This window comes from Muntiacus reevesi, chromosome 1, assembly GCF_963930625.1.
Source record: "Muntiacus reevesi chromosome 1, mMunRee1.1, whole genome shotgun sequence".
Lineage (NCBI taxonomy): Eukaryota > Metazoa > Chordata > Mammalia > Artiodactyla > Cervidae > Muntiacus > Muntiacus reevesi.
The window spans coordinates 70652531-70676005 of NC_089249.1; the positions used below are offsets into that span (position 1 = coordinate 70652531).

Here is a 23475-nt window from a genome sequence, read left to right on the forward strand (position 1 = left end):
TTCCAAAAAAAAAAAAATAAAAAATAGCAATAGCCTTTTAATTCACCACCAACTGGCCTGCCATACATCTGCAATCTTTTTTTTTTTTTTTTAAGTTTTTTAAAAGTATGCCTAGAATGCATGAGACAAGTGCTCGGGGCTGGTGCACTGGGATGACCCAGAGGGAAGGGGTGGGGAGGGAGGTGGGAGCGGGGGTTCAGGATGGGGAACACATGTAAATCCATGGCTGATTCATGTCAATGTACGGCAAAAACCATTACAATATTGTAAAGTAATTAGCCTCCAACTAATAAAAATAAATGAAAAAAATTTAATTAAAAAATAGTATATTGTGATGTCTTTTAAAAAAAAAAGTATGCCTAGAATTTCATTTTACTTCAATAATCTTTGGTGTGAAGACTTCCTCACAGACAGACCTTCTTTCTTACAGTCTAACCTGTTTTAAACTCTCTTACAAGAACAAAGGAAATTAAATAACAAAGTTTAAGAGTAATAAACTACAAAAATTAAATAAGGCATGGAGAACACAGAACGATGCGACTAGTATTTTCTAAATGGCATTAAACTCACATCCGTATCCTACCCTCTTTAGCTATTTCTTATATAGACTTTTTTTACAGCTCAAAACCACAAAGTATAATCATTATACATTATAGCTTAAGGCCAAACATTGACCTAGGAATCTAATTTACTTTGCTAAAATTGGAAAATCAAATTTCTATTCCCAAATATCCACATACAGGATATAAGAAAATCCAATTGCTCAATAAACTTTGACTTTATGCCCTCTACACTCACTCCAAAATTCTACAAGCTCCACTTAAGTCAAAGAAAGGGATCAAACCCACAACTCATTTTTCTTTTCCAAGTTACATGTAACTTTTGAATTCAGAGATGGCAGAAAATATATTTTATTTATTGCTCAGGGTGAAAAATTTGCTGACTGTTTTTAATCGAAGAGTTAAAATAGTAATGTCCTTCAAGTGACCACAAAGTAATGACCAAATAACATTTAGCTTACTTATTGTGTCATTCAACAAACATGTGCCTATCAAATCCAAAATATTATATTATATTGAATTATGTTGCTCTCAATGAATGTGCTTAACCTTTATAACAAAGGAATAAAGTAGTATAAAAATATATCTTAAATACTGGAATCCAAATATTTTTTAATATTTACACATTTGAAATATTTAATTAGAAATTGATCAAGATATATTTTATACAATGTATTTAGCTCTTAATTCTCTGTTATATAATGGTTGAATAAATGGTACCAATTACTTCCTTGACCTTTAATGTCTTCATCTATAAAATGAAGATAATACTTAGCTGGCAGCTGAGTATTATATAAATTAATAGAGATGAACATCTTGCAATATGTCCTGTGCCAGACACTGCTTACTCTAGGTGCTGGGGTTATGGTAAATGCAAATATAACAAACAACATTCCTGTCCTTACAGAGGAGGAGAAGCTTGCTAAAGTGACCAAGGAGATGCAACTGGAAAAGTAGACCAGTCATTGTATCACAAAAGCCCACAAAATAAAGTGTTTAAAAACACAGGGAACACCAAAAATGAATTTAAGGGGACTGATTGCAAAGGGACACAAATAAACTTCTTAAAGCAGTGAAAATGTAGCTATCATGAATGAAGTGGTGGTCTCACAACTGTCTACACTTGTCAAAACTCATAAAATTGTACACATAAACTTGGTGATGTTTTATTTTATGTACATTGTATCTCAATGAATCTGATTTCTAAAAAATGCATGTGTCATGAAAAACAATTTTTAAAAGGGCAAAAGAGCTGTTCTAAATGAAAGGAGACTAAAGAGGTGTGACAAGGAGATGCCATGTATGATCTCTGATTGGATGTTGAATCCCTTCCTCCAAAAGCTATAAAGAATATTTTGGGGGCAAATTTGGAAATTTGAATATTGATTATATATTAAACTCTATTATATCAATGTTAAACTTTGATGTGGTGATTTTACTGTGCTTGTGTAGGAGAACATCCCTTTTTTAGGAGATGCGTATTCAAGTATTTAAGGGTAAAGTATTAAAGTGTTTGCAACTAACTTGCTAACGGTTCAGAAAAAAACACATGTGAGTAAAATGAGAGAAATAGATACAAATAAAGCAAATGGGGGATAATGTTAACAATTGGTGAAATCTAGGTAAAGGGTCTCCATATACTCACTGTACTCATCTTTCAACTTTTCTGTAGATGTGAAGTTTTTAAAAATAAAAATGGGAGGCTGAAAAAAAGAGGGAATAGTCAACCATGTCAAATACCATTGAGAGGTCAGGCAAGGTGAGAATGAAGACATGCCTCTTGGCTTTGGCAAGGTACTGGTCATTGGTGACCCTTTTGCAAGAACTCTTCAGTAGGGCAAAAGTTACATGAGAGTAAGCAGAGGAGAGAACAGGAGATAAGCAAACAGCGGCAACGAGTACAGAGAACTCTTCCCAGAGTTCTGTATGAAGGCAGCAGAGAAGCAGCACATGGAGTTAAGAGACTCTCCCTACACCAAAAGCAATATTAAGGCACTTTGTATGTTGACAGGGATGACCCAGCAGAGAAGAAACTGATCATTGGGGATAGTAAGCGTAAAAATGCAGCAGCAAAGTCTCTGAAATGGTGAGAAGGGCTAGGATGCATGATCCAAAAGCAAGGAGGCACCTTAGACAACGCTGACCATGATGACAACGACGAAGTAAGAGTGAACTGAAAACAGCTAGGCACTGTTTAAAGCATTTCTGCTCATTTACTTCTCCCCCAAATCTAAGAGGAAGGTGTTACACTAATATCTCCTTTTACAGGAATCTCACGTACAGAAGGAAATGGCAACCCACTCCAATATTCTTGCCTGGAGAATCCCATGGACAGAGGAGCCTGGCAGGCTATGGTCCATGGGGTCACAGAGAGGCAGACATGACTGAAGCGACTAAGCACGCACGCATGCACAAGTACAGAAAACTTAATTAATTTGTCCAACCATACATATCCAATAAATAGCAAAGTTGGGATTTACAACTCAGTGAAGAAACTTTTCTCCCAGTGCAGTAAGAAGGAAGGCAGAATTTGTGGGTATAGATGCCGCTAGGTAGTAGAAAGATGAGATAGCTCTTAAACGATTACATCTATTTTCTTAATGTAGCATTTTGATGAGTTCATCAGCTGAGAGGGTGAAGAGAGGGGATGTTGGAGATTTGAGAAAAGTAGGTGAGAAATTCTTGTTTCAGAGAGAAGGCAAGTGAATTTAGTAGCAATGATAGGTGGTACTGAATGCCCCTTTGGAATTAATTTGAAGTGAATCTCCTTGTCCTGACTGGATGATATTTTGTAGCAATTTTCAACCACTTGACAGCAGGCATAAAGAGTATAGCTGTGTTTAACTAGGGTGAGATTTTTACAGACAAGTGGGACCTAAGGAAAGAGGATTGGGGGGGAGTGGTTTGCAAAAGAGTGGTGATAGTGTGGGACACGGAATATAGGCTTGGTAAGGAGGAGTGTATGGCCATGATGGATGTAAGACACAGAAAAAGTGGCAGGGTCAAAGCACTGGAGACGTGTGAAGTCAGAGAGTAGCTGGAGTGTGGGTATTACAGTGGGAGAGCAAGTAAAAGTCAGAGTGGGATGCCTGAAGAACTTTCAAATGCATGCCATTATGGATGATGAGGAGGTCTTGAGTATGACCATGTGGATGGGAAGCTGAGGTGGTGCAGAAATAAAAGATGAGTGGATCTAAACAGGCCTGAGTGCTGGATGAACCCTCTGTGTAGATGCTGAAGTTTTACAGAGAGTTGACAAAAGCTGTGGTGGAGAAGTAGTCAGTGACAGTGGGGTAGAAGACAGCAGCAAACAACCAGAAGAAGAGTGTCATGAACTTGAAAGATGTTAGGGAGATTAAAGAAGAAAGGTGAGGTTATCTGGAAGTTGTAATGGGGAACAAGGATACTATCCACCCCATCTGCAGGCTCAGAGGAAGAAGAGTGTCATGAACTTGAAAGATGTTAGGGAGACTAAAGAAGAAAAGTGAAGTTATCTGGAAGTTGTAATGGGGAACAAGGATACTATCCACCCCATCTGCAGGTTCAGAGATATATGAGGTGGGAAGGAAAAATCAAGGTCTAATTTGAGAAGTGGCCTCAAAGCAAGAAGGTCAAGGGATGGTTCAGCAGAGAAGCTGAGGATGTGGCACAGCACTGAGCACGTGGCATCTACTTAGTCAGTATTTCCTGAATCTGAAGCAACTTTTCTAAGAGTAGTCTATACCCTAAGAAGGAAAACAAAACTTACTTACAAAGAAATTCAAACCAGATTAAAAAGGAAATGATCCTCTAATTATGGTATTTTTTGAATCCATGAAAAGGCTCATTTTCAAAAATTAGTCCCCTGGCCAAGATAATCAAACAGCATCTTATTGTTTTTGGCTTAATACCAATACAAATGGATAGTTTGCTGTTATGCAAAAGAATGCCTGGTTTTATTTTATAAGAACCTGAGATCAGAACAACTAAAATTAAGTAAATTCTGCCTTGTTGAAGGTTAGACAATAGCCTTTCTGAGCATAAGCTGACCAGAAGTTAGATCTATTATGGTTCAAGCAGAGAAATCTAGGTACTTATGGAACAAGATTAGAAATACTTCCTAAGCATATTCTTTGGAGTATACTACAGTACCCTTTTGAAGATACTGTTCCACTTGAAGTTGTAATATGATTGGTCCATGAAAGCTTCAGAGGTATGCCTTTATTGAAGGAGGATAAGTTCACCTCAATGTTACAGTTTCTTTTTTTTAAAAAGTTTGTTCTGTCTTCCTAAGACTAAGAGGATGTCATAATTCTTTTATGTTTTAACAAGAAAAAAAGTTTTATGTCTGTAACACTGACTCCTAAGCACTTCTAATAAGCTGTCTATACACAGTTAATTTAGGTTTGACAGTCCTCGATGATCTTAAAATGTACAATGAGTACCTAATACTCTTTCTCTAAGACTAAATTTTATTGGAATTTATCTAGAATTCCAGTGTTTTATAATTGTATTTGGTGGCTTCAGCATGATCATCAATCAGAATGTGGACTGGTTCAACTGCAGGTTAAAGGACTTTTCAACTTTGTCTTACTCATTAAACTATAAGGTTGTCATTATTAGACAGAAAATTTACCAGTAGTTCTGTTACACTAGATAAATGGGCTTGAGAAGGACAACCAATTCTCCCAGTTTCACTAGAATTTAATATGATGTGTCAGAGAAAGTCATCAGTCAACAATATACACTGTGCTCATTCTCAACACACAGCTGACACTGGGAGTGAGAAGTTTCTCTTTTCCATGAAGAACCCAGTTGGAAATAATCTCTTCTTTACTAAATCTCTTTAGTACTTTGTTTATTCCTTATGGGATGCTCTTTCCGGAGTACAGTGATTTCTGTGTTCAACTTATACTCCCTCCTAGACTATATATAAGCAAGTATACTACACCGTCACACCTAGGATACTCTCAAAGCACTATGGTATTAATTGTATTTTATCCAATATCCAGAATTAATGAGAGAACAAAATAGTAATACTGTCAATATAAAATTCATTAGTATCACAGATTAAATATAAACAGGTTTCTTAAGTTTAGTTTGGGAATCATATCACCATTTATGTTATACAAGAAACTGCTTTGAGCTCCAACAACCTAACTTATGAACTCACCCTCACAACACAGCAAACACTTCTTATACAGCAGGTATTACCAGAAAGGCCCCAGACAAGAAGTCTATAGATCAGTAAAGACAGTAACTTTTCTAATTTTATAAATAAAAGAGAATGAATTTACAAAATATGTAGCAATTGTAAAGGTAGCTTTAAACTAAACCTTTTACTTTTTACAAGAGAGGAATTTAAAAATAATATTTTGTGAAAACAGTGGGAAAATATTTCACAATTAATGCATGGATATATACTTGACCAGATGAATGTCTTAGCTAATCCAGAGAATCTAGGTTAAACAAAGCAATCACATGTCATTCATAAGCCAAAATTTCAACTTACCATTTATGTTTATTGCTGGTAACACAATTGACATCTTTGGTCTTGAGGTCTTGTTATGGGTGGTAGCTGGTAACAGCAGGTGATCCTAAGATGAACAAAGAACAATTTGTTAAACATAACAATCAGCTTAGTCCTATAACAACCCAAATTCAGAGTTTCTAGGATGCCAACATTTCAATGCTATCATTAAAAAAAAAAAAATAATGAGGCGGGCTAAGCCCTTTTGTACTCGGAACTCTGGTCTGAAGAACTAGGTGCAGGGCCTCTGTACTCGTCCCCTGTGAGCAAGTGAGGCCAGACTGAGCACTGAAGAAGAGAAAAAGGGATCTTCCGTCAGGAGGGAGGCATTGTCCTGGAGGATAGGAGTCCTTGAAACTGGCTTCAGACCTGTTTTGAAGACTGTGTTAAAAGCACTGCCCCATTTCTTCTGGACTCAGAGATCAAACCCTGAGCCTTTGAGTGGGAGCACTGACTCCAAGATCCTAAACTAACAGAGAACTAACCCTGCTGCTGCTGCTGCTAAGTCACTTCAGTCGTGTCCGACTCTATGTGACCCCACAGAAGGCAGCCCACTAGGCTCCTCTGTCCTTGGGATTCTCCAGGCAAGAATACTGGAGTGGGGTGCCATTTCCTCCTCCAATGCATGAAAGTGAAAAGTGAATGTGAAGTTGCTCAGTCGTGTCTGACTCTTCGTGACGCCATGGACTGCAGCCTACCAGGCTCCTCTGTCCATGGGATTCTCCAGGCAAGAGTACTGGAGTGGGTTGCCATTGCCTTCTCCGGAGAACTAACCCTAGGGAGTATCAAACAGTGAGAACTCACACAAAGGAAACCACTTGAATACAAGACCCAGCATCACTCAACCACCAGTGCAAGACACCTGTGCAGGATGCCTTATCTAAACAACAAACAAAAACACAAACCCATCATCAGCAGACAGGATTACCACCTCACTCAGCCTTACCCATCAGAGGAAAAACAAACAAACAAACAAACAAACAACAACAACAACTCAACACAAATCTCATCCTACATGAAGCTGACACAAACCACTGGGCCAGCTTTAGGAGGGCAGAAACCAAAAGGAAGAAAGAATTCAAGCTGGAAGCCTGGGAAAATGAGACCTCAAACACAGTAAGTTTAAAAAAATAATGAAAAGGCAGAGAAATACTACACAAATGAAGGAACAAACTAGAAATACAGGAGTCCAAATAAATGAAGAGGAAACAGGCAAACTACCTGAAAAAGATTCAGAATAATGATAGTAAAGATGATCAAAAACCTTGAAAACAAAATGGAGAAAATGCAATAATCAATTAACAAAGACCTAGAAGAATTAAAGAATAAACATGCAGAAACAAATAACACAAGTAATGAAATTAAAACTACTCTAGAAGAAATCAATAGCAGAATATCTGAAGCAGACGAATGAATCAGTGAGCTGGAGGATAAAATGTGGAAGTAACTTCTGAAGAGCAGAATAAAGTAAAAAGAATGAAAAGAACTGAGGATAGTCTCAGAGATCTCTGGGACAATATCAAACACACCAACACTATATGTATTTAATTATATATATTATATGGGTCCCAGAAGAAGAAGAGAAAAAGAAAGGGTATGAGAAAATTTTTGAAGAGATTATAGTTGCAAATTTCCCCAACATGGAAAAGGAAATAGTCAACCAAGTCCAAGAGGCACAGAGTCCCATGCAGGATAAACCCAAGGAGAAACAATGCCAAGACACGTACTAATCAAACTAATGAAGATTAAACACAAAGAAAGAATATTAAAAGCAGCGAGGGACAATGGTGAAAAATTGAAAGCATTTCCTCTGAAATCAGGAACAAGACAAGGATGCCCACTCTCACCACTACTATTCAACATAGTGTTGGAAGTTTTGGTCACAGCAATTAGAGCAGAAAAAGAAGTAAAAGGAATCCAGATAGGAAAAGAAGAAGTGAAACTCTCGCTGTTTGCAGATGACATGATCCTCTACATAGAAAACCCTAAAGACTCTTCCAGAAAATTACTAGAGCTAATCAATGAATATAGTAAAGTTGCAGGATATAAAATTAACACACAGAAATCCCTTGCATTCCTATATACTAACAATGAGAAAACAGAAAGAGAAATTAAGGAAACAATACCATTCACCATTGCAACAAAAAGAATAAAATACTTAGGAGTATATCTACCTAAAGAAACAAAAGACCTATACACAGAAAACTATAAAACATTGATGAAAGAAATCAAAGAGGACACAAACAGATGGAGAAACATACCGTGTTCATGGATTGGAAGAATCAATATTGTCAAAATGGCTATTCTACCCAAAGCAATCTATAGATTCAATGCAATCCCTATCAAGCTACCAACAGTATTTTTCACAGAACTAGAACAGATAATTTCACAATTTGTATGGAAATACAAAAAACCTCGTATAGCCAAAGTAATCTTGAGAAAGAAGAATGGAACTGGAGGAATCAACCTGCCTGACTTCAGACTCTACTACAAAGCCACAGTCATCAAGACAATATGGTACTGGCACAAAGACAGAAATACAGATCAATGGAACAGAATAGAAAGCCCAGAGATAAATCCACGAACCTATGGACACCTTATCTTTGACAAAGGAGGTAAGGATATACAATGGAAACAAGACAATCTCTTTAACAAGTGGTGCTGGGGAAACTGGTCAACCACTTGTAAAAGAATGAAACTAGAACACTTTCTAACACCATACACAAAAATAAACTCAAAATGGATTAAAGATCTAAATGTAAGACCAGAAACTATAAAACTCCTAGAGGAGAACATAGGCAAAACACCCTCTGACATAAATCACAGCAAGATCTTCTATAACCCACCTCCCAGAATATTGGAAATAAAAGCAAAAATAAACAAATGGGACCTAATGAAACTTAAAAGCTTCTGCACAACAAAGGAAACTATAAGTAAGGTGAAAGACAGCCCTCAGATTGGGAGAAAATAATAGCAAATGAGGAAACAGACAAAGGTTTAATCTCAAAAATATACAAGCAACTCCTGAAGCTCAATTCCAGAAAAATAAATGACCCAATCAAAAAATGGGCCAAAGAACTAAACAGACATTTCTCCAAGGAAGACATACAGATGGCTAACAAACACATGAAAAGATTCTCCACATCACTCATTATCAGAGAAATGCAAATCAAAACCACAATGAGGTACCATTACACGCCAGTCAGGATGGCTGCTATCCAAAAGTCTACAAGCAATAAATGCTGGAGAGGGTGTGGAGAAAAGGGAACCCTCTTATACTGTTGGTGGGAATGCAAACTAGTACAGCTACTGTGGAAAACAGTGTGGAGATTTCTTAAAAAACTGGAAACAGAACTACCATATGACCCAGCAATACCACTTCTGGGCATACACACTGAGGAATCCAGATCTGAAAGAGACACGTGCACCCCAATGTTCATCGCAGCACTGTTTATAATAGCCAGGACATGGAAGCAACCCAGATGCCCATCAACAGATGAATGGATAAGGAAGCTGTGGTACATATACACCATGGAATATTACTCAGCCATTAAAAAGAATTCATGTGAATCAGTTCTAATGAGATGGATGAAACTGGAGCCCATTATACAGAGTGAAGTAAGCCAGAAAGGTAAAGAACATTACAGTATACTAACACATATATACGGAATTTAGAAAGATGGTAACGATGGCCCTATATGCAGGGCAGAAGAAGAGACGCAGAAGTACAGAACAGACTTTTGAACTCTGTGGGAGAAGGTGAGGGTGGGATGTTTCGAAAGAACAGCATGTATATTATCTGTGATGAAACAGACCACCAGCCCAGGTGGGAGGCATGAGTCAAGTGCTCGGGCCTGGTGGGCTGGGAAGACCCAGAGGAATTGGGTGGAGAGGGAGGTGGGATGGGGGACCGGGATGGGGAATTCGTGTAACTCTATGGCTGATTCATATCAATGTATGACAAAACCCACTGAAAAATAAAAAATAAAAAATTAAAAAAAAAAAAAGAAAAGCAGCGAGGGAGAAGCAACAGGTATCATACAAGGGAAACCCCATACACTTAACAGCTGCTCTTTCTGCAGAAACTCTGCAGGCCAGAAGGGAATGGCAGGATATATTTAAAGTGCTGAAAGGGAAAAATCTACAACCAAGATTACTGTACCCAGCAAGGATCTCACTCAAAACTGATGGAGAAATCAAAAGCTTTTCAGACAAGCAAAAGTTAAGAGAATTTACTACCACCAAACCAGCTTTACAACAAATGTTAAAGGGACTTATACAGTCAAGAAATACAAGAGAAGAAAAAAGCTCTACACAATCAACCCCAAACAACTAAGAAAATGGCATAGGAACATATGCCAATAATTACTTTAAATGTAAATGAATTAAATGCTCCAACCAAAAGACACAGACTGGCTGAATAGATACAAAAACAAGACCCATATATATGCTGTCTACAAGAAACCTAAAGACACATATAGACTGAAAGTGAGAGGATGGAAAAATATACTCCATGCAAATGGGAAACAAAAGAAAGCTGGAGTAGCAATCCTCATACCAGACAGAATAGACCTTAAAATAAAGATTACAAGAGATAAGGAAGGACACTACATAATGATCAAGGGATCAATCCAAGAGGAAGACATAACAATTGTAAATACCTATGCACCCAACATAGGAGCATCTCAATATCTAAGATAAACACTAACAGACATATAAGGAGAAATTGACAGTAACACAATAATAGTAGGAGACTTTAACACCCCACTCACATCAATGGACAGATCATCAAAACAGAAAATTAACAAGGAAACACAAGTCTTAAATGATACATTAGATGAGATGGATCTCATTGGTATCTTCAGGACATTCCATCCAAATGCAAAAGAATCCACCCTCTTCTCAAGTGCATGTGGAACATTCTCCAGGATACACCACATCTTGGGCCACAAATCAAGCTTCAGTAAACTTAAGAAAATTGAAGTCAAGCATCTCCTCTGACAACAATGCTATGAGACTAGGTATCAATAACAAGAAAAAAGCTGTAAGAAACACAAACACATGGTGATTAAACAACATGTTTCTAAATAACCAACAGGTTACTGAATAAATCAAAAGGGAAATCAAAAAATTTCTAGAAACAAATGACAATGAAAACACAAATCAAAACCTATGGGATGCAGCAAAAGCAGTTCTAAGAGGGAAGTTTATAGCAATTCAATCCTACCTCAAGAAACAAGAAAAACATTGACTAGACAACCTAACTTTACACCTAAAACAACTAGAAAAAGAAGAACAAAACCCCCCCAAAATTAGTAAAAGAAAACAAATCATAACGATCCAAGCAGACATAAATGAAAAAGAAATGAAAGAAACAATAGTAAAGATTAATAAAACTAAAAGCTGGTTCTTTGAGAAGATAAACAAAATTGACAAACCTTTAGCCAGATTCATCAAGAAAAAAAGCAAGGAGAATCAAATCAACAAAATTAAAAATGAAAAAGGAGAGGTTACAACAGACAATGCAGAAATACAAAGGATTATAACAACTATTATGAACAACTATATGGCAAGAAAATGTATAACCTGGAAGAAATGGACAGATTCTTAGCAAAGTTCAATCTTCCAAGACTGAACGAGAAAGAAATAGAAATTATGAACCCAATTAAATCACTGAAATTGAAGCTGTGATTAAAAAATCTCCCAAAAAACCAAAGCCCAGGACCAGATGGCTTCACAGCAGAATTCTATCAAACATCTAGAGAAGAGTTAATGCTTATCTTTTAAAACTTTTTCAAAAAACTGCAGAGGAAGGAACACTTCCAAACTCATTCTACGAGGCCACCATCACCCTGATACCAAAACCAAACAAAGACAACACACAAAAAAGAAAACTACATGCCAATATCACTGATGAATATAGATGCAAAAATCCTCAATAAAATTTTAGCAAACAGAATTCAGCAACATATCAGAAAGCTCATACATCATGATCAAGTTGGGTTTATTCCAGGAATGCAAGGATTCTTCAATATACACAAATCAATCAATGTGATACACTATATTAACAAATTGAAAGATAAAAACCACGTGATAATCTCAATAGATGCAGAAAAAGCTTTCAACAAAATTCAGCACCCATTTATGATTAAAACTCTTCAAAAAATGGGCATAGAAGGAACCTACCTTAACATAGTAAAGGCCATATATGATAAGCTTACAGCAAACATTATTCTCAATGGTGAAAAACTGTAAGCACTGCTCCTAAGATCAAGAGCAAGACAAGAGTGTCCACTCTCATCACTATTATTCAACATAGTTCTCTAGTAATCAGAGAGCAAGAAATAAAAGGAATCAAGATCAGAAAAGAAGAAGTAAGGCTCTCACTGTTTGCAGATGTCATGATATTGCACATAGAAAAGTACAGTAAAGATAAAAATAGTATGAGAAAATTACTAGAGCTAATGAGTGAATTTAGCAAAGTTGCAGGATACAAAATCAATATACAGATATCATTTGCATTTCTATATACTAACAATGAAAAATCAGAAAGAGAAATTAAGGAATCAATCCCATTCACCACTGCAACAAAAAGAATTAAATATCTAAGAATAAACTTACCTAAGGAGACAAAAGAACTGTACACAGAAAATTATAAGACACTAATAAAAGAAATCAAAGACGGCATAAACAAATGGAGAGATATTCCATGTTCCTGGGTAGGAAGAATCAATTTTGTGAAAACGACTATATTAGTAAATGCAACCTAAGGTTCAATGCGATCCCTATCAAATTACCAATGGCATTTTTGACAGAACTAGTACAGAAGAATTTCACAATTCATATGGAAACTCAAAAGACCCTGGAGAGCCAAAGCAGTCTTGAGAAAGAAGAATGGAGCTGGAGGAATCAACTTTCCTGACTTCAGAATACACCACAAAGCTGCAGACATCAAGACAGTATGGTACTGATCCAAAAACAGAAATATAGACCAATGGAACAAGATAGGAAGCCCAGAAGTAAACCCAAGCACCTATGGGCATCTTATTTTTGACAAAGGAGGCAAGAATATACAATGGGGCAAAGACAGCCTCTTCAATAAACGGTGCTGGGAAAACTGGACAGATACGTGTAACAGAATGAAATTAGAACACCTCCTAACACCATACACAAAGATAAACTCAAAATGGATTAAAGACCCAAATGTAAGACCAGAAACTATAGAACTCTTAGAGGAAAATATAGGCAGAATATTCAATGACATAAAATCAAACAAGATCCTCTATGACCCACCTCCTAGAGTAATGGAAATAAAAACAAAAGAAAACAAGTGGGACCTGATTAAACTTAAAAACTTTTGGAAAGCAAAGGAAACTATAAGCAAGGTGAAAAGAGGACCATCAGAATGGGAGAAAATAATAGCAAATGAAGCAACTGACAAAGGATTAATTTCTAAAATATACAAGCAGCTCATACAACTCAATACCAGAAAAACAAACAACCCAATCAAAAAATGGGGAAAAGACCTAAACAGACATTTCTCCAAAGAAGACATACATATGGCTAACAAACACATGAAAATATGCTCAACATCGCTCATTATTAGAGAAATGCAAATGAAAACTACAATGAGATATCAACTCACACCGGTCAGAATGGCCATCATCAAAAAGTCTACAAACAATAAATGCTGGGGAGGATGTGGAGAAAAGGGAATGCTTCTGCACTGTTGGTAGGAATGTAAATTGATACAGCCACTATGGAAGACAGTATGGAGATTCTTTAAAAAACTAGGAATAAAACAACCATATGATCTAGCAATCCCACGCACAGGCATATAAGGAAACCAAAATTGTAAAAGACACATGTATCCCGTTGGTCACTGCAGCACTATTTACAATAGATAGAACACAGAAGCAATCTAGATATCCATCGACAAATGAATGGATAGAAAAGTTGTGGTACATATACACAATGGAGTATTACTCAGCCATAAAAAGGAACACATTTGAGTCAGTTTTGATGAGGTGGATGAACCTAGAACTTATTATACAGAGTGAAGTGAGTCAGAAAGAGAAAGATAAATATTGTATTCTAACACATATATACGGAAATCTAGAAAAATGGTACTGAAGAATTTATTTACAGGACAGCAGTGGAGAAACAGACATAGAGAATAGACTTATGGACGTGGGTGGGGGGGGAGAGGGCGAGATGTATGGAAAGAGTGAGATGGAAACTAACATTTAAAAAAAAAATGAAAGTTTTTATTTGAACCTGACTTTGGGATAATTAACTACAAATCATTTTATGATTCATTCATTCATAATGCAGTACACAAGAATTACTGAGTGACTATCATTAGCCCAGACCAGCCTGTGACACTCAATTATGTCTGACTCTGCCAGGCTCCTCTGTCCATGGAATTCTCCAGGCAAGAATACTGGAGGTGGGTTGCCATGCCCTTCTCTAGGGGATCTTCCTGACCCAGTGATCGAATCCAGGTCTCCCACAGTGAGGGGAGATTCTTTACCGTCTGAGCCACCAGGGAAAGACTATCACTACCAGATACTATAGAAAACTGCTAGTTCTGATAACATATCCTGCAGTATACTATAAAGAGTATTGGTCAAGCACTCAGAACAGAGGGCTTTTAATTCTAGCTCTGCCACTAAATAGCTGTATAATCTGGGTCTGTTTCCAGTCTTATAAAATGAGGAGGCCAGACTAGAAAATGTCACAAGATACTGAAGTTATCTAATAGAGTTATCTTCAAATTTCTTTTTTAAAGAAGAGTAATGTTCCACCCCTCTCCCATACTGATCCCCAAAACTGATATATAAAAGAGAGGTTCTGACTGAAGCAAGACCAAGGCCTAGAGCCTTGCCTGTTTAGCCTTCTCTTCTCCCTTTGATGCGGCCAGTGTTAGGCTTTTCTTTTGGTAAGCAACAGAAAGATGCTAAATGAGATCCATAGTTCTTCCCCTTAAAAAGCTTACAGGAAGGGTAAAAAAAAAATTATAAAAGGATGCCTAGCACAATTATATAATTCTAAATGTAATATTGGGGCTTCCCAGGTGACACAAGTGAAAGAATTTGCCTGCCAATAAAGGAGACACAAGAGACATGGGTTTGATCCCTGGGTTAGGAAGAACCTCTGGAAAAGGAAATGGCAACCCATTACAGCATTTCTTGCCTGGAAAAATAACATGAACTGAGGAGCCTGGCCAGTTATAGTCCACAGAGCTGCAAAGAATCAGACATGATTGAGTCTTACATACACACAAATGTAATATTGCCAACTTTTGATCATCTATAAGTGACCCAGAGCATCTGAGGTTTCTAGTTTCCAAACACACAAATACTGAAGCTGAAGTAAGAATGAACCAAGAGGACTTTGGCTTCAAAAACAGGGAAGAATGAGTGTTTAGGAAAAGGTATGTATGTCTTTTGTAGGTATGGAAAAGCTGGTTAAAAATGACTTTGACTTTGATATTAACTACTGCTTTCAATAACTCAGACACTTTTTCTTCCTAGCAAAAACATAGGAATTGTCACAGCAAAAAGGAAAAAGAGAAAAAAGTATACAATAGTGTTTTTTAAGGGAGCATGGTTAAACTGAGATAAAGCTGAGCCACAGTCTAACTCCTCTTGCTTTCTTTTCTTGTTCCTTTGTTTCATCATTCATTCAACAAACTTGCTCTATGGAAGGACTCATCAAAAAGTAGGATTTGACATAGCTGAGCGTGATAAAAAATTCAATGCAACTTAATTCAATGTGATTATGAAACGTAAGTATCAGCAAAGCTAAGAAAAAAATCTAGATTGTGAAAAACAAATGGAAATTAATGTACACGAACAGAACTGTACAGTAAACCTTTCCAGTAACTGCTTGTGTTTTGTCTAATTCAAGGCAACATCTCCATGAGAACATGTTTAGTTTTAAAAAACAAAAAAACAGAGGGGAAAAGATGAGTGTGATTGTTCTGTTAGAATTCCAGCACTGCAGCATGGGAAAGTTTTTTTTTTTTTTTTTTTAAGTGCATTGTTAGACACAAAGATCACATGTTTCTGAAAGTAAGATAACATATGATAGCCAAGACAAAACAAAATTTTCTGATCTTCATGCCATAAAAATTATAAATAGCTAAACTCCTATAATTAAAATACTGCTTCAGGATCCCCCAAATTGAATGAGAAAACAAACCAACAAACTTACAAGCCCCAAATTAAGGCTACTGTAAAAATAAACATACTTTGATTCCACTGGTCATGGGTTAAGGTCAGGCTCAGACTTAAATTTGAATTTCCTGTTAGGATCTAGATGTCATATCAAACATTTTTAAACATGATTTTCAGATAATAATGCCTCCTACTTTCTCTCTTCATTAAATTTCAAACAAAGTAGTTACTTTTGCAAGAGAAAACCAAAAAACCACATTATTTGTGAAAAAGAAAAAATTACATCTTGAACGCATAAAAACTATTAAAGTTAACCTTCCCTACCTCTAATTATTAAAGGTTTGCAAACTGGGAGGAAAACCTATAAAGGGCATGTTTACAGAGAGACCTATAGGTTAGACATGCAGGGAATCAAAGCTGGTATACTACAAACTCTGGGCTTCCCAGGTGGCACTAGCAGTAAAGAACCTGCCTGCCAATATAGGAGGTAAAAGAGATGTGGGTTTTATCCCTGGGTTGGGAAGATCCTCTGGAGTAGGAAATGGCAACCCACTCCAATATTCTTGCCTGGAGAACCCCATGGGCAGAGTAGCCTGGTGGACTATAGTCCACAGGGTTGCAAAGAGTTGGACATGACTGCAGTAACTTAGCATGCACCCACAAACTCTAATTGTGCCTATTTTATATTAAAAAATACTTTGTACACACACATGCCTACAACAGTGTAGTTGCTTCATTTAACATTTACTTTCACTTCCTCAAGTTAAAACGTTTCTTGCTATAACAGTGAATCTTCAATCATTTGTTCTCTCCAACTATGTTTATCTCACGTTTGATGGCATTTCACTAATCCTATCAGTGACATCTTCAGAAAGAAAGGAATCAGTCAACAAACTTTTACTGACTTTCTCATCATTCATAAAAAAAACTTACTGAGCATAGTAACCCACCATGTACTCAGCACTGTGCTACAGAGGATATTTCCTTTCGAAGAACATATGTTCAAGTTTTTCTTAGGCAAAGAATGCTAATTGTGGCGGGAACAGCACTGTGCTCAGCATCTGTTTTCCTCTTCCTATTCCTTTTCTAGTATCATTTAGCTGGGCACGCAGCTACCCAGAAAAAGGACTATATTCCTGTGCAACTAAGTGAAGACACACATTCAAGTCCTGGTCATCGGGCTGTAAGGAGGAACGGTGCATGCAACTTTGTCAGGGTGGTGATGCTGAAAGGCAAACTTCCTCCTTTTCTGTCTTCTTCCTGCTAGCTAGAATGCAGATGTGACTGCTGGAACTGGGGTAGCCATCTGGGATCACGATACGGAAACTGCAATCTGAGATTTATGAAGCAGTAAGAAGGAGCAAGGGATCCTAATGGTCAAGGAGATACCAGAAGACCTCCATGTGAGAAACAAAACTCTAATTTGTCTAAGTCACTACTATTTTCGATTTTTCTGTCACTTGAACTAAAATAACTCCAATTACTAGTTATGTTATAAATTTGTGAAATAATACTAGTGGTTTTTACTCAAGAGAAATCTCAATAACGGTTAAAGTAATCAAAGACAGCTTTACTCTTTAACAGTGTAGAAAAAAATCACATTTGTTATCTGGCCTTCTTGATAATACTCCCCTCCCCTTTAAATTATTTATTAAAGAAATTTTCTAGGAAATTCAATCCTGGAAAAGTACAATTAGATGAATCTGAACAAAATTCTTTCTTTCTTATTAAGTTAGTTAATATAATCCAACTGCAACAAAGGTGAAGTTACTTTAAGTAAAAAAAAGATGTTGCCATAGAGATAAATTATTTTGTCACAGTCTTTCAAAACCATGTCACTACCTTTAAGATATCTTCAAATGGACTGCTAAAAAGCCTTTATAGGACCGAGATACCAAGGAATATCTTTGGGGAGAAAACTATGTGGACAAATACCATTATCAATGCATTGTTATTCTCAGAGGAAGTTAGAGAAATAGTGGTGGGAAAACACCAAAACGTTTCACTGTCAGAATAAAGCATCAGTTTTCCAATGTTATACAATATTGTGTATGAAAAAATACACTATGTTCATACTCCATTCCCTCTTTCCAAGCAGTTTGTTAGAAAAAACAAAATTATTAGTGCATAATACAGCATCCAAAGTTATCTCTTTCTTCTCTCTTTTTTTTTAAAGAGCTAAAGCATTGGAGACTAACTTATCAAAAGAACAGGACCACATTTTGCTCAGCTAGAGGTTATGATGGAAAAGCACATTCAAACTAAGGTCCTATCAAGTTTTGTCTAATGTTGATTCTTCATATCTGTCTAGGTAGAAACTGACCTTAAATTAAACTAACTCACTAGGTTAAATGACCCTTCCCACTTCCCCTCTAAAACTTACTGATGGATGCTCCTAACACACTGAACATTCACGACTAGTTGGGTTATTTCTCCAAAACTACTTTTGCTAATTGCATTTGTTACTAATTGTGTAATTTAATGAACTACTACGTAACTGATAAAACAGTGTGAATAGAGAGCACTGTGGGTGGAGTGCTTCCGAACTGGCGCTAGTGCCAATGCAGGAGAAGAAAGGGACACAGGTTTGATCCCTGGCTCAGGAAGATCCCCTGAAGGAAGGCATGGCAACCCACTCCAGTATTCTTGCCCAGAGAATCCCATGGACAGAGGAGCCTGGAGGGCTACAGCCTATAGGGTCGCAAAGAGTCAGACACGACTGAAGAGACTCAGTGTGCACACAGTGAGTAGAGTTTATTGCAACAAAGACAACATGGAACTTCAGTAGATGTGCACTCAAAAAGAACCAGCCCTACCTCAAAGTTTGGCAAATGAACGCACATTTATATAATTAACTGAAATAAAGTAAAACACACAGACACACACACATATATATCTTAAAAGCAAAAGGTCCCCTGCTTTAACCGGTTCTGCTCATTAACCGATGACCCCCCAGTCTCTGCTTCCCTAGGGAGCACAGCTCTCCGCATGTTGGGGAACTGCCCACGGCTGCAGTCCCCTGGCAGAAGGCAGCGTGTTTAAGCGAGTCATTCATCGGGCTTGCGGGGTCTCTGTTGCCGGGCAGGCCCTTCACTAGGTGCAGTGTGCCCCGGCCCCCCCCCCCGCCCCAGCAGCTTCCCTTGCTGCAGGGCACAGCTCTGGGTTGAGCGGGCTTCAGCAGCTGCAGTGCCCGGAGCGGCTCCAGGGCACAGACTTCAGAGATGTGGTCTGTGTTTTCTTCGTTTCTCTGCGGCATGTGGGATTCTCCCGGGCCAGGGACTGAACAGGTGTCTCCTGCACTGGCAGGCAGATTCTTTACCACTGAGTCACCAGGGAAGCCCAGAAAAGCAGGTATTTAATATCTAACGATGTCCCGGACGGATGAAGGACAGTCATTCTGCAACAGGCAGTACTTGTGACACTGAACAGCTTTCACTTAGATCAACATGCCAAAAAGTCTTGCAAATCAGGTCCATATTAATAACAATGACCTCTTGATATTTTAAATTTGAACCACGTACACTGTATTACAGAGATGGGGGTTGGTTTTCCAACCCAGAAAACTGTTAAAAACAGATGAAAAATAAAAAAAGCATCAATCCACATTTGAAAAATAGCTTTGTATTAAATTTTCTCTAATCTATCAATATGTTCCTATCTTTTGTGTCCTGTATCACTGCCTCATTTACCTTACCAAGTATCTTTCAAACTGCCAAACTGAAGGCCAAAGCAGTAATTAAAGTCAGTTTTTCCTAGTTATTTATCAATTCAAAACATTCTGAACTAATGTTAATTTCTAGTAGTTACATTAATTGTTGATCAGGAACCAAATCTGTCCTTTCATTTAAAGCAATTATAAAGCAAAGGCAATTAGGAAATTTGAAATCATTAAACCACACAGACACGCATACTGACATATCCTGAAAATAGAATTGCAAAAAAAAAAAATTAGAGGTAGTAAAATTAAGTAGAGTGTAATCATTTAAGTCTATTAAAATGTCTATGATGTAGAACTTCCCATCATAGTAATAACATAAGTAAAATACATTACTCATCCCCAAACTAGAAACAGTTAATAGAAAGAGCTAACATGAATGCAGTATTTGTGCCACTAATATACGCAATAAAACTACAGACCAATAAAAGGAAACGTAAAGTTTGCATCTGCACCATTAGCACACATGTCAGCCAGAGGAAAAATAAATCAAAACTATTAGAGCACAACAGATGGCTCAAAAGTGAGCCAAGGTTTACATTTTGACAAGAGGAAAATTTTGACAGTAAATTCAAATCTGATATAGTGCAGGCAAGGTCACCAAAGAAAAAGTTAGTTTGAAATCCTAATAAGTACAAACTCAAGTATTGCCACAAGCAATGGTTCTCATATCAAACTCTACAGGAAGCCCCCCAAACTCCCCAACTGATGCTGAACTCCTTTTTTTTCTTAATTTTTTAATTGAAGGATAATTACAATAGTGTTGGTTTATTCCATACATCAACCTGGATCAGCCATAGGCATACATATGTCCCCCCCTTCGTGAGCCTCCCTCCCACCTCCCATCCCATCCCACCCCTCTAGGTAGTCACAGAGCCCGGGTTAGGTTCCCTGAGCCACACTACATACTCCCACTGGCTATCTATTCTACATATGTGAGCATACATGTTCCCATGCTACCATCTCCATTCTTCCCCCTCTCGCCTTCCTTTCCCCCCTCATGTCCATAAGTCTGTTCTCTACATCTGCATCTCCACTTGCTCTGCAAATAGGTTCATCAGTACCATTTTTCTAAATTCCATATATGGGCCTTAATACAAGATATTTATTTTTTCTTTCTGACTTACTTCACTCTGTAGATTAGGCTCTACGCTGAACTCTTTTATTCACACAAAAAAGGCATGATTGAACCATACAAAACTGTCATTTTTATGGTTAGTCAAATCTCAGTAATTTCATAAGGGTCAACCTCATAATTTAGTGAAGAGCCTTGAGAGTCCCTAGGACAGTAAGAAGATCAAACCAGTCAATCCTAAAGAAAATCAACCCTGAATATTCATTGGAAGGATTGTTGCTGAACCTGAAGTTCCAATACTTAGACCACCTGATGCGAACAGCCAACTCATTGGAAAAGACCCTGATGCTGGGAAAGACTGAGGGCAAAAGAAGGGGACAACAGAGGAAGAAATAGTTGGATGGCATCACTGACTCAATGGACAAGAATTTGCACAAACTCTGGGATATACTGAAGGGCAGGGAAGACTGGCGTGCTACATGGGGTCATGAAGAGTCAGACATGACTTAGCAACTGAACAACACAGTTACATAGGCCTCTCTTTTTCAAATCCAGAATTAGTTTTGAGTTTCACAGTCAAAATGATTTCTTGTAAATTTTCCCAAGAATAAGACAGCAACCTCCCAATCATTCTTCTCTCTTGATGAGAGCTTCAGGGAAAGTGTTTCTAAAGCAGGGTGGGACTGTTTTCCCTAAAGAAAGCTCTTAGACAAAATGCTGGTTACATGCCTTGAATAGGTAGAGTGCTAGGAAGTCTCTGATCTTATTCTTCCTATTTCTATTCTTAGATTTCCTGTTTCCTATCTGAGCTCATCAAACTTCAAAACTTTTTCAGCTATAATACAGAGCTTTTTCAAAGGTGGACCATGTGTGATTTAGGAAAATACATTAGGATTCCTGAAACTTGTTATCCATCATCATTTGTTGTGTGCTGAGAGTGTAGCAATCACAAAAATGTCTTGTTAAGGAGAAAGATCAAACACTAAACGTATAGAGTTTAGCCACATGAGAGCTTGTCAGACATAATGCTTACAAGATGTCTTATTTTAAAAATTGAAGTGAATATCCTGAGAATTAAATTGCAAACTACAGATATGCTACCAAAGCAAAGGATAGGGATGGGACAGAGGAAGGGTTTGTGTCTACAGAAAATTGAATCAAGTTTTCTGAAAAAAGAGATTAATTAGTAAACACTCCAAGCAAAAAGTTAAATATCGGTATCTAACAGAATTACTTTATTTTTTTGTGGGGAAAATGTTGGGTTGAGACCAAAATTTTTTTTTTTAAGTTCTAGGCAGAGGCTCTAGAAATGAGGTAAACTTGTACAAGAATGGAGCAGGGGATTAACTCAAATGGTAGAGCACTTGCTTAGCATGTGAGAGGTAGCGGGATTGATGCCCTCATTCCCCAGTTTGGGGCTTCCTTGATAGCTCAGTTGGTAAAGAATCTGCCTGCAATGCAGGAGACCCCGGTTCGATTCCTGGGTCAGGAAGATCCACCGGGGCTACCCACTCCAGTGTTCTTGGGCTTCCCTTCTGGCTCAACTGGTAAAGAATCCACCCGCAATGCAGGAGACCTGGGTTCGATCCACAGTTGGGAAGACTTCCTGGAGAAGGGAAAGGCTATCCAGTCCAGGACTCTGGCCTGGAGAATTCCATGGAGAAGTCCATGGACACGACTGAGTGGTTTTCACTTTCACTTGTACAAGAGTAGTCTCGAATGCCATGTGTGTGTAAACAGGGGATGGGAACATGGGGGGGATATGATTCTAGCTGATTCCTTCATATCTATGACTCTACAACCTTCTGCGGTGGAAGAAGAGGAGTTCTACTTAATTTATGTTTCTAAAGGTATCTCTCCCGGAGTGATTCTCAGTGTCTGGATATTTCCCCACTCTTCACTACAGATATTGGTCCTTTTCTTTCCAAAGTAATTTTGATCTCGGTTTCACATAAAGAAATAGGAGGGGCTGTAAAACATCCATAAAGTACATCTTAGGAAAGACTGGACTTGACAAGGCAAACTACAAAGCGGGCAGTGACACTGCTGTCTAGGTTTACTCCACTCCACCTCACAGTGGAGAACCACTGCCCACAGCTGAATGAAAGAAACCGAGGCTGACAGGCACTTACAGCTGATCTAAAGTCCTGAGCCTAGAAACCAAAGCTCTTCTGTGATTTGGTCCCCACTGATTTTGGTCTTTCTATTGTGATCTCTCATTATTCTTTTTCACTAACACTGGTGTCAATGCCATAGATATTCTCTATAAATTCAACCAAGGAAGGAATACACTCTGATATTTCACTTTTTTTAATTTAAAAAACTGGTGAGAGAGAAATAACAGAAGTATAAGTATTCAGAGCTTCTACTCCTATCTCTGTGCTGCTTCTAAGGATTTTTTTTTTTAGCACTGCTGATAGTGTGTGTGGGAGGGG

General features: G+C 37.7%; 1 protein-coding gene across 2 annotated transcripts in view; it reads right to left on the reverse strand.

Annotated features, from left to right (window-relative positions):
* The window catches only part of ATF6 (activating transcription factor 6), a 239456-nt gene that overhangs the window by 56917 nt on the left and 159064 nt on the right, over positions 1 to 23475 (reverse strand). For both annotated transcript variants that reach the window (XM_065946770.1, XM_065946761.1), the window contains one exon: positions 6052 to 6136. In XM_065946770.1, the coding sequence (XP_065802842.1) occupies positions 6052 to 6136 (85 nt within the window). The remainder of the gene's footprint in view (positions 1 to 6051; positions 6137 to 23475) is intronic.